At 33.0% G+C, this 12794-nt stretch overlaps 1 protein-coding gene across 1 annotated transcript in view; it reads left to right on the plus strand.

Moving 5' to 3' along the window:
- Positions 1-12794, plus strand: part of LOC139502367 (polycystin family receptor for egg jelly-like) — a 98088-nt gene that overhangs the window by 33692 nt on the left and 51602 nt on the right. Inside the window, exons 6-8 of the mRNA XM_071291828.1 lie at positions 1266-1508; positions 8299-8477; positions 11648-11821. Of these exons, the coding sequence (XP_071147929.1) occupies positions 1266-1508; positions 8299-8477; positions 11648-11821 (596 nt within the window). The remainder of the gene's footprint in view (positions 1-1265; positions 1509-8298; positions 8478-11647; positions 11822-12794) is intronic.

Consider the following 12794-nt stretch of genomic DNA (forward strand, 5'->3'; position numbering starts at 1 on the left):
CGTTTTTGTTGTCTGTTTTTTTTTTATTTCAACATTTTATTTTTTAGCGCTTTTTTTTGTATGTTTTCGTTCTTGACGTATGTTTTTGTTTTTTTAACCTCTATTTATAACTTTTCAACCTCTGTTTGTACATTGTAATTACTGTTTTCGTTTTTGAAGTCTTTGTTTTGGTCTCACGTCTGTTTTTAACATTTGCACGAATGGCTGCCCATAGTAAAAAATGCATTTGGGATAGCCCATTGTAACACATGCATTTGGAACAAAGAGTAGGTCAGACATATATTTCAGCATTATGCAGTACATACACTTACAGAATGACCAAACAATCATTATAGAACGAGCAAGGCCTTCGGGAATAAAAAAAAAGAGTGGGATGGTCCAAGTCTGATATTATGAAATGAAACTTTGAAGCACGGAGATGGCTTACCTCATCAAAAACCTAGTTAATGAGGTTTTAGAATATAAAAAAGTTTGAAGTAAAATTGAAGAATATTTTCATCCTAAGTTTCTGGTGGGTTTCGTGATGCTCATTCTTTAGTTTTCTATGTTGTGTCATGTCTACTATTGTTTTTCTGTTTGTCTTTTTTCATTTTTAGCCATGGCGTTGTCAGTTTGTTTTAGATTTATTAGTTTGACTGTCCATTTGGTATCTTTCGTCCCTCTTTGAATGAGTTTTTAGAATATTAAAAAGTTTGAAGTAAAATTGAAGAATATTTGCATCCCCAGTTTTTGGTGGGTTTCGTGATGCTCATTCTTTAGTTTTCTATGTAGTGTTTTTTAAACATGTTACTCTTTTCATTGTTTTTTGTTTTTGTCGCGGTGTTGTTACTTTATCTCGACTGATTTGTTTTAATGCCCTCCCCCCCCCCCCTTTTGTATTTTCCGTCTCTTTTTCTCCCATAACTGTTATCCTTAATATTGGTTTGGAAATACATGATAGTTCGTCAAATACTGTTGATAATTTTGTTCTTACCAAGGTGCAATGCTATATACTATTAACAGAAGAAACAAAATAAAACGAGTTGATAAAAATAAAAAATAAATTAATAAGACTAATTTAAAATGATTTCGAAGGTCTACTCTTCAACGCTAAAGAATAACAAATAATTCTAAATGAGAAAGATATTGAAATTATAAAAGTAAGTGTTTCACACACCCGTGTAAGAAATTCAGACATTAAATACGACATTTACCGAAATGGTTTCCTAAGTGGAAATGCATGAAAAGTATGAAATGAGAATATATATATAACTTTTATCCCATAGAAAATCTTATCGGAACAGTTTTTGGTACTGCGATTATTACTACAAACACGAGTTTTCAACATTTACCGATTGTGAAGAATTACTGAACTCAACCATTGAACACGGAAAGGCTGACCTTGCGCTGTTGAACATTTCAGACTACTGTTATGCTATAACAGTAAATGTTTCAGTTGATAATCTGATGTCATCATATACTCAATTTTTGCATTCAGAGCCGGGAAAACCACCTATTATAACTATCACGTGAGTATGTTAAACCTGTTAATGAAGTCCGAATTAATTCAATAAAGAGGCATGTATTTTTGAATATGATACATCCGTTCATCTACGTTCTGTTTAACTGGTAGAAGCAAAATAACTATATACACTCAAACATTTGTCCATACTTTTTTTATGACAATCAAAAATTGTAGATTCGAATATCGTTTGAGTTGTCGTGTTAAATTGGGTTTCTGTTTTAAATCTACTACCGTTTTGAAAATGATCAATTCCTTTTTGAGAAGAGGTTCCGTACTAAAACATTAATGAGCTGTTACAGAGTACTTACTCCTTTAGAGTACAATTATGTCGATGTTTTTACTTGGTTTGTATATTTAAAATGGATATACGATATTTTAACATCCGTAAATTTTTTTCGGCTTTTATTTAGAAATGTCTGTACAACGCTATCACGGGTGTCATTCGGTTTAACGAGAGAAATGATCGTGAAAGAATATCTAACGGCGGTCAAGTATTGAGAGACGATCGTGAAAGTTCTGGTAACGGATCGTGAAAGACATTTAATCGAGAAGACATATGAAAGGTCAATAAATATTCTAATTTAATTATTTACACAGACAAATTAACGACAAAATAAAACTGTCTGTCAAAATGGTTCAACACTATGATCAGTATGTGAGAATCTCCAGTTTTAAAAGTACACACGTCAGTTAATACAAAACAACAAAAGGCAGATTGCTTCTCGACATTTCAATGACATAAAAAATATAAACAAACATGATTTTTTCACAAATTCGACTAGAAAAACTACTTTTAACCGAATGAGGACATCTCATAGTTATTTTGTATAAACATAATCTGAAACTTGGTAAATAAAGAACTATTTACACAAAAATAGATTTTTCGGATCTTAAAAGATCACGTACCGCATTTTTGAAGATCGTGAAAAGGATTGTGAAAGATCTGATGCTACGAAGATGTTCAAATTATTCTTCAATTATATCATAATTAATATTTGTTATTGGTATTAGCTAGATAGGTCAACATCCTCAATAGGTTAAAGCATTTCAAAGGATTAATATTTTCAGAAAATGAAATGTAAAATAGTTGGATGATTGTAGGATGGAGCTTTTTATTGTCATGTGAAGTACTCACTTATCGCGAGTTATAGGATACCCATATTTTGTATATTGGATCCTATAAACTACATGTCCGTTAGACAGGATTCACCTGACCCCGAATTTGCCTCATTTATGGATGAAGATTCGTTTTTGTGGTCAAGTCCGTATCGCGGATTCGTTAAACTTTATGATACTAGTAACTGTCTGTTGTGATGATTGTAAGGTGTACATTTCCGACTTCTGCAAGGTTTCAAATAACATCGAACTCATTATCATGCATCATTCGGCGATGTTTGTTTTATGTTGTTTAGCCTTTTTGATATACACCTGTATGCTATAGCGCCAAGGTATTTCGTGTATGGTGCACATGTCTGTCTGCATGGTTCATATATGACCATGATGACGTCAACTGTATTTTATATATTGCATGATAGTAAGATGACTATGTCTGTCTGTCTGTCAGGGTTCATATACTTTTGACCTTATGTTCCGAATAAATTGGTCAACCATAACTGTTACATTTGTCAGTTTCTAAGGCACTGTAAGAATCGGAGCACATTTATTTGGTGAACGGGATATTTGTAGAGATATGTATGGCATGGTATTCTGACCTTGAACTCTTTTTATGAACTATTGACAATCTTTAGCGCATTTGACACTTCAAATAAAACCCTTGATATTATAGACGTTCAAAAAATATACTTTCATAAGTAAAGCAGACGAAACATTACAGCATTTGCGCTCATGTATTCTATGGTCTGTAGTATATGGTTAAATCAATCCACATCTGCGTTGTATACAAAGAACTTAAGAAAGTACTGTTGCAGAAAATGTTGGTTATCGCTCAATCTTAAATTACTCATGAAAGATGCTGTTTTGCTTTAATTTTTTTGTTTGATGGATAGCATTTTGGTTTAAACGTTGCATATCCATATTATTGGCTAAAAAGCGTCGGTCTGCATGAATTGCACTTGACCGATTCTCAGAGCTGAATCTTTCACACTTATTTAGACACGTTTTTAGTTGTTGTTTTTTTTAACTTTCGAGGTAAAGTGTTGAATAGAAAAAAATAATAGTTTTAATGTTCATTCTTATCAAAATAGTTACAGGCTTCATCCAGTTGCAGGTTTATCAAACAAGAAATACTGATTTCTGATTTCTAGTATTCAGTTTGGTCACGCAATATCTTTCACGATCAAAATAATGCGTTGCCTGATCTTTCACGATCAAGTTTGATGGAAACTCAACAAATTCAAGGTTTTCATATACAAAGTATGCTTTTAAGGGAAGAACATACTTAAATTTTACTGTACAATTAGATACACCAAAGATGAAATTTCAACTATATCATGATAAACTGAAATATGACCATTATAGGTACATAAAGCGTGTTATTTGTAATTAATTTCATAGACATGCATTGCGCCTTTTGTGTTTTTTTTCCATAAAGTACTGCATATTTTCTTTATCTTTTTTCACAGTTATGTTAAGGAAGTTAAACCATTTTGACAGACATAACTTTTTGTTCGGATTTGTTTCGCGTTTTGAAAATAAGCGATTTTTTCAAAGATTCTGAACTAGAATTTACATAAAATGTCGTTCACGATCCGGTACCAGAGCTTTCACGATCGTCTCTCAATACTTGACCTCCGTTAGATATTCTTTCACGATCATTTCTCTCGTAAAACCGAATGACACCCGTTGCTATGTACGTCCTAAACAAGGGTCTGAAAAAATAGATGTGTCTCACGACACTGATTTTTTTTTGTGATTATTGTTTTAATATTTATAATGCCCTTTTAAGAGTTATGTGTATTTCTTTAGCTGAATTTTATTAAGTGTTCTTTTATAAACCGATATTTTGGCCATTCATCAAGATTAAAAAGAGGAGGATGGAGATATTGTGTTTATATAAAAGAAAAAAAAACCAAAAAAACCTGGTCAGCCCCCACCCTCCCCCACTCCCAACACGTTCCTGTTACTGTCCAAAGTCAGGAGACTCGTTATTGCTTTTCTTTAGTCATATCTCACAGTTTTCATTGGTCATTTTGAGAAATTGGGTGTTTCTTGCACATCTGTGGTAGACAGTGTTAAAGTCATTTGCATTTTTTTTTAGACCAAGGGCGATTTGAAGTTCGACATATCGAATAGACATCTGTTTATTGCGGAAAACCGTATGTTGATTTGTAGATATCTCTGTTTTTTTAGCTTTTCTCATCCCTTGGCATCCGTCGTCGTCGTCCTTCGATCGTCGTCATCAGTCGTCGTCGTCGTTAACTTTTTACATTTTTAACTTCTTCTATAGAACCACTGAATGGAATAAAAACAAACATGGCATGACTGTTCCTTATGAGGTGCCGACCAAGTGTTGTTACTTTATAGCTGATCCATCATCCAAGATGGCCGCCAGAGGGGGACTTCGCTTAAGATAGTATCCTATGGACAACACATACAAATCTCTTCTTTTAGAGAACCACTGAGTGAAATAAGACCACACATGTTATGAATGTTCCTTCTGAGATACTGACCAAGTGTTGTTTCTTTAAAGTCTATTATCCAAGATTGCCACCAGCGGGGGACTTAGTTTAACATAGGATCCTATGGAAAATCCTATAGAAAATGCATGCAAATATGTTCTTTTAGAGAGCCACTGAATGGAATGAAACCAAACATGGCATGAATGTTCATTATGAGGTGCTGACCAAGCTTACTCTAAAGTCGATCCATCATTTAAGATGGCCGCCAGCGGGGATTTCGTTTAACATAGGATCATATGGACAATACATGTAAATGTCTTCTTTTAGAGATCCACTGAATGGAATGAAACAAAACACGGCATGACTATTCCTTATGAAATGTTGATCAAGTGTTATTACTTTGAAGCCGATCCATCATCCAAGATGACCACCTTAAAGGGACTAACTTTAACATAGGATCCTATCGGAAATACATGTATACAAATGTCTTCTTTAGAGAACCACTAAATGGAATGAAATAAATCATGGCATGAATGTTCCGTATGATTTGATGACCAAGTGTTGAATATTTGTAGGCGATCAATCATCCAAGATGCCCCCCAGCGGTGACTTGGTTAAACATAGGACCTATTGAAAATACATTCAAATGATTTCTTTTAGAGAACCACTGACTGGAATGAAACCAAAATGGCATGAAGGTTCCTACTGAGGTATTGGCCAAGTATTGTTACTTTGTAGCCTATCAATCATTCAAGATGGCTGCCAGCGGGGAACTTAGTTTAAGAAAGGACCCTATGTGAAATACATACACAAGTTTTCTTTTGAAGAACCACAGAATGGAGTGAAAGCAAACATGGCATGGATGTTGCTTATGAGGTACTGTTACTTTGTAGCAAAATCATCAACTAAGATTGCTTCCAACGGGGGACTTAGTTTAACAAAGGACCTTTATGGGAAATATATACAAATGACATCTTCTATAATACCGCCTAATAGATTGAAACTAAACATGGTATGAATGTTTCTTTTCATGTGTTGATTTGTCATGGTACTAAAACAGTCATTTTTTACAATTTTAATGAAATTATTGATAAAGTCTTCTGCTTTTGATTAAATGACGAGGCCAATATTACATTACATTTGGCCTCAATCATTATAAGGGTATCTGTTATGATTTCAATCTATTTTTACATGGTTTCCAAAACAAAAGTAGAATCAGGTGAGCGACACAGGCTCTTGTCGATAAAAAATGACAACCTCAAACGACAAAACAAAGACAAAAAGACATAAAGACACAACAGTATATAAAAAAAGAACAAAGAAAAATCTCTATCTTGTCAAAAGCTTAACATTTAAAGTCAGCGTTATGCAGACGTGTCACTTACTAGACCTGAGTACAACATGGAAAACGTATTTAATTTATTAACTCATGACGTGAAATTCTTGTACGCTAATGTTAAAAATCAGGGACTGCGATTTCACTGTATTTTTCTTCATCTCAGGTTGACATTTAAGACTTTATTGTGGCGAAAAAGAACATACATGTACTTCTCTTAGAATTACGTAACTGGTTTGAGTGGAAATCTTTGTTTGATATCGCGCGATGAGCGACAAATTCATTTTACAATTAAGAAACAATTAATTTAGAACACTGCTGATCACATCAAGAAATTCTTAGATAGTTTGGCAAAAAATAATTTATGACCAGGATAATGCATATGGACAATGCCGATTAGGAAACATATCCAAAAAAGAATAATAATGTATCACACAAAAGAGAAATAAAATTATGTATACATGGGGTTCGTGTTGTTTATTCTTTAGTTTTCTATGTTGTGTCATATGTACTATTGTTTTTCTGTTTGTCTTTTTCATTTTTAGCCATGGCGTTGTCAGTTTGTTTTAGATTTATGAGTTTGACTGTCCCTTTGGTATCTTTCGTCCCTCTTTCATATGTAAACCAAATTGGCAAATCAAAACTGAACGTATGATAAGACACCATACTATATATGGGATATAAGCTCATGAAAGTGGAGTACACGTTGATGTTCTTATTATATTTATCTTAACATAAAACATGTCTATTCAAACATCAATTAAAATAACATAATTTATTTTTAACCATATTGGTTTTAATATTTCGGGTACAAAAGTAAGTGCTATTTTATATTCCATTGATGGTTTACTTTTTATTTTGCATCACATTTTACACAATAATTTCGTTATTATATATCTTTTGTTTTGTTGTCTGTTAAGCTCACCACTTGGCGTCCGTCGTTGTCAGTCGTCGTCCGTCGTTGTCAGTCGTCGTCCGTCGTCGTTCTTCGGTGTAAACTATTTCAAACATCTTCTCCTCTGAAACTACTGAATCAAATCCAGTCAAACTTAAAAGCTGAATGATCCTTATGGTATCTTGAATAAAGTTTGTGTTTTATTTTCTGTTTTGTCCAAAAAAATGACCGCCATGGCTAAAATAGAACATAGGGATACAATGCAGGTTTTGGCTTATATCTCAAACACTAAAGCATTTAGAGCAAATCTGATGTGAGGTAAAAATATTCATTTTATTCAAGTTATATTAGCATTGAAAATTTCAGATGAATCTAACATGGGTTGCTGCCAATACATGAGTAGTTTAAAAACAATTTTGCAGTTTTTGGTTATTATCTTGAATATTATTAATGATAAAGATAAACTGAAAACAGCAAAAATGTTCAACAATGTAAGATGTACAAATAAGTGTATGTGACAAAAATGTCAATTAACCCCTAAGGAGTAATTGCCCTTTAAAGACAATTTTTCACCATATGTTTATCTAGTTTGCTTACTTTAAAAAATCTACTCGTGTGTAACTGCTAAATCAATTTCCACCAAACTTGGGCTGAATGAATTTCAGAGTACATGTATGTAGTATAACTTTTGAATATTATTTTTTTTGTACGTCAAGAAACATATCCACTATTGCTAAAAAGGAATATAGGGGAAAAATACTTTTTTTTGCTTTTGAAGAAAATATGACGGATACAAAGAACATTTAAATGCAATTTTTAAGCCACTCATTACTTTATATTGAAAAACAAAAATAATAATTGATGAAAGATTTAAGCAAAAAATTACAGGTGAGCGATTCAGGTTCTTGGGAGCCTCTTGTTTATGGAAACCGACGCATATTGTTATTGTTGGTAACATGAATGTATTTTGCTTTTATTCTTAAAGGTGTGAGTTAAACTGTATGGCAAAGTACACCATATCACTGAAATCGATCTGGCATGTTCGTACTACAGACCGCTCTCTTTATGACGGAATAAAATATAGTTGGTCCATCGTGTACATGGATAACAAAGGGTATTGGAGGTTTTTGGAAAAGAAATATCTATCAAGATTCAGTAATAACGGTTTGTATTTTTGAATATAATTGCCAAACAATCGTATGTATCTTTGAATAAAGTTGCCGACTAATCATATAACATGTTGTCATATCCTATTTACATAACTAAGATTTATCAGGAAATAGCTCTTCTATTTACTTTTTATCTATATGACATCAATAAATCAATCAATGATTGAAAATATGTATAATTTTGAATACCTATTTTAAACTTTAGTAACCTTATGCCAATATAAAAAATAAGGAGTTGTAGTAATTGCCATTGTGTTTTAAAATTTTAAAAATCAGAATGTTTTTTCAACTTTGCCTCATAAGGGAAGATAACTCAGATTAGCAACTTTTATAATAGAATCTGTTATGAATTTACCTATTTTATTATGTAGCAAGAAAACGTGTCCGAGTCCGCTGACCCCATTTTTAACTCACCTGGCCTAAAAGGCCAAGTGAGCTTTTCTCATCACTTGGCGTCCGTCGTCCGTCGTCGTCCGTCGTCTGTCGTCCGTCGTCGTTAACTTTTACAAAAATCTTCTCCTCTGAAACAACTGGGCAAAATTTAACCAAACTTGGCCAGAATCATCATTTGGGGTATCTAGTTTGAAAAATGTGTCCGGTGACCCGGCCAACCATCAAAGATGGCCGCCATGGCTAAATATAGAACATAGGGGTTAAATGCAGTTTTTGGCTTATAACTCAAAAACCAAAGCATTTAGAGCAAATCTGACATCAAGTAAAATTGTTTATCAGGTCAAAATCTATCTGCTCTGAAATTTTCAGATGAATCGGACAACCCGTTGTTGGGTTGCTGCCCTGAACTGGTAATTTTAAGGAAATTTTGCAGTTTTTGGTTAATATGTTGAATATAATAATAGATACAGATAAACTCTAAACAGCAATAATGTTCAGCAAAGTAAGATTTACAAATAAGTCAGCATGATCAAAATGGTCATTTGACCCCTGTAGGAGTTATTGTACTTTATAGTCAATTTTTAACCATTTTTCGTAAATCTTAGTAATCTTTTACAAAAATCTTCTCCTCTGAAACTACTAGGCCAAAGAATCAGAACTTGGCCACAATCATCATTGGGATATATAGTTAAAAAACTGTGTCCAGTGACCCGGCCAACCATCCAAGATGGCCGCCATGGCTAAAAATAGAACATAGGGGTAAAATGCAGTTTTTGGCTTAAAACTCAAAAACCAAAGCATTTAGAGCAAATCTGACATGAGTAAAATTGTTTATCAGGTTAAGATCTATCTACACTTAAATTTTCAGATGAATCGGACTATTCATTGTTGAGTTGCTGTCCCTGAATTGGTAATTTTAGGGAAATTTTTCTGTTTTTGGTTATTATCTTGAATATTATTATAGATAGAGATAAACTGTAAACAGCAATAATGTTCAGCAAAGTAAGATTTACAAATACGTCAACATGACCAAAATGGTCAGTTGACCCCTTTAGGAGTTATTGTGCTTTATAGTCAATTTTTAACCATTTTTCGTAAATCTTAGTTATCTTTTACAAAAATCTTCTCCTCTGAAACTACTGGGCCAAATAAATGCAAACTTGGGCACAATCAATTTTGGGGTATCTAGTTTTAAAAATGTGTCCAGTGTCCTGACCATCCAACCAAGATGGCCGCTACAGCTAAAAATAGAACATAGGAGGTAAAATGGAATTTTTGGCTTATAACTCAAAAACCAAAGCATAAAGGGCAAATCTGACATGGGGTAAAATTGTTTATCAGGTCATGATCTATCTGCTCTGAAATTTTCAGATAAATCGTACATTCAGTTAGTGGGTTGCTGGCCCTGAATTGTTAATTTTAAGGAAATTTTGCTGTTTTTGGTTTTTATCTAGAATTTTTTTATAGATAGAGATAAACTGTAGACAGCAATAATGTTCAGCAAAGTAAAATTTACAAATAAGGCAACATGACCGAAATGGTCATTTGACCCCCTAAAGAATTATTGCCCCTTATAGTCAATTTTTAACAATTTTCATAAAAGTTGTAAATTTTTACTTACATTTTCAACTGAAACTACTGGGCAAAGTTCATTATAGATAGAGATAATTGTAAGCAGCAAGAATGTTCAGTAAAGTAAGATATACAAACACATTACCATCACCAAAACACAATTTTGTCATGAATTCATCAGCTTCCTTTGTTTAATATTCACATAGACCAAGGTGAGCGACACAGGTTCTTTAGAGCCTCTAGTTTCTTTTCTTAGCTGAAAACATACTATTAGAGCTATATCTTCTTATATATTATCTTAAAATTATATGGTGTACTTATCTTTTTATCACACAGAATTGGGGTTTTCCTGCATAATATAAACAAAATCTGTCAATTTTGCACAACCTGTAGCGTGCAAAAATAGTGCGGTGACCAATACTTCGTATTATATTTTTGAAAAAAAGCATGATATAAATAATATTTTGTAAAATTATTAAAAAAAATTATGGATTTTAATTTAGACCCCCCCCCCCCCCTCTCCCCATCTTCCTTAAGTGCCAGTCTTTGTAAGAATCAGGCAATTTATGTAAAAATCAAAACATGTTCAGAAAAACCCACCGAGCTAATCATGCTACCATCATCCTGAGTTGAAAATAATTGGTCTTTTGTTTGTGTGTGTCTGGTAATATCAAATAACTTGGTTAGAAAATGGTTAGAATGATAGCAAATTACAGAGTTATCTCCCCTTATTCGTTAATTTCTAGTGCATTTCAACCAAATTGTATCTTCTATTACCAGAACAGAAAACGGAAATAAATGTTCATTTTGTGCATAACTACATTTTATGAACTGAAATCAATGTCAAATTGGGTGGGTTTTTGGGTCATGTTTTCACCACTGCCTGATTCTTAGGCAGACTGGCACTTAATTGCTTGATAATTTCACCATAACAATAAAGTATTTAAAACCGCTGACATTGTAACTGCGTACACATAAAACGATTTGCAAATGATATATTAGTTTTTGAATTTGGATATTTTGAAATTGGATAAATTATACATTCTTATCAAAATTGAGCAGTTGACATTGTTACGCAACAAAAAGACGTTATAAGACAAAGACAAAATAAAGTGATTAAAACATGTTAACCTCCAGTTTTTGTTTACATTTAAATTTATCTTAATATAACTCTTGTTAACAAAACTTTTAACATTTCAGCGTGGAATTCGAAAAGTTTTGCGATAAATTCTGATACTTTAGAAGTAGATCAAGAGTACATGGTATATGTGAGAGTCTCCGGTTCCCAATTTACAAGTGATGGACATGCAACAATGAGATTTGTCACCAACCAAGCTCCATACGGCGGTAAATGTATAACAGACCCAGCCATAGGTCAGTTCGCCTATTCATTCAGAATCTGCATTTTCTTCAACATGTAAACATGAATCCAATACAGTATAATATAACCTGTAAATTTCACAAAACATCAAGGCCCCAGCTCTGAGAAGGTACATAAAATGTTACACTTTATTAATTTGATTCTTCCAATGAATATTCATAAAGAACGCTCAAAACTGAATATGAGGTCCCTCATTGGGGTATCCAAGTAATCACATATTCACAATTTGTTTGCCAATGTAATCACATAAACATTAAACTTTTTTTAAACAAGATTATCAAATTATCAATAAAACACTCATAGATTATCCTTATCCTTTTACCTGCTTACCCTTTCAGAGCACCTGAGATCACTCCTTGTTTTTGGTGGGGTTCGTGTTGTTTATTTTTTGGTTTTCTATGTTGTGTCATGTGTACTATTGTTTGTCTGTTTGTCTTTTCTCATTTTTAGCCATGGCGTTGTCAGTTTGTTTTAGATTTATGAGTTTGACTGTCCCTTTGGTATCTTTCGTCCTTCTTTTATCAAATAATCATACAATCATATAATATTTGGTTTTGTAATCAGATAATCACTATAAAACAGCCAAGTTATCACATAATCAAAAACCCCACGAGCAGGCTGAAATATTTGATGTTCAAGTATTTAGAAGTATTTTACTTAAGGGTTTCTATGAACAAATTGGACCTAATAAAAAAGACCAAATCCACATAAGATATATTTTACCAGCAGGAATCTTACTTTCTTAATCGTTTCGTAATTGTCAACAGATAATTTAAATTTTGTTTTGAATAAATCAAGTCGGTAGCGCAGCACTTAATACTGAGCTGATAATAACATTAAGGACTAGCATTCCATGATTAGTACAAGAAGTGCTGAATTATAAAAATAAAGTTTTATATAAATTTGATGCGTTCGAAGCGTGCTTAGCTGGGGCTGTTGAGCAAGATTTGGTCCACCGTTTTCTAC

Source organism: Mytilus edulis, chromosome 13 (assembly GCF_963676685.1).
Source record: "Mytilus edulis chromosome 13, xbMytEdul2.2, whole genome shotgun sequence".
NCBI lineage: Eukaryota > Metazoa > Mollusca > Bivalvia > Mytilida > Mytilidae > Mytilus > Mytilus edulis.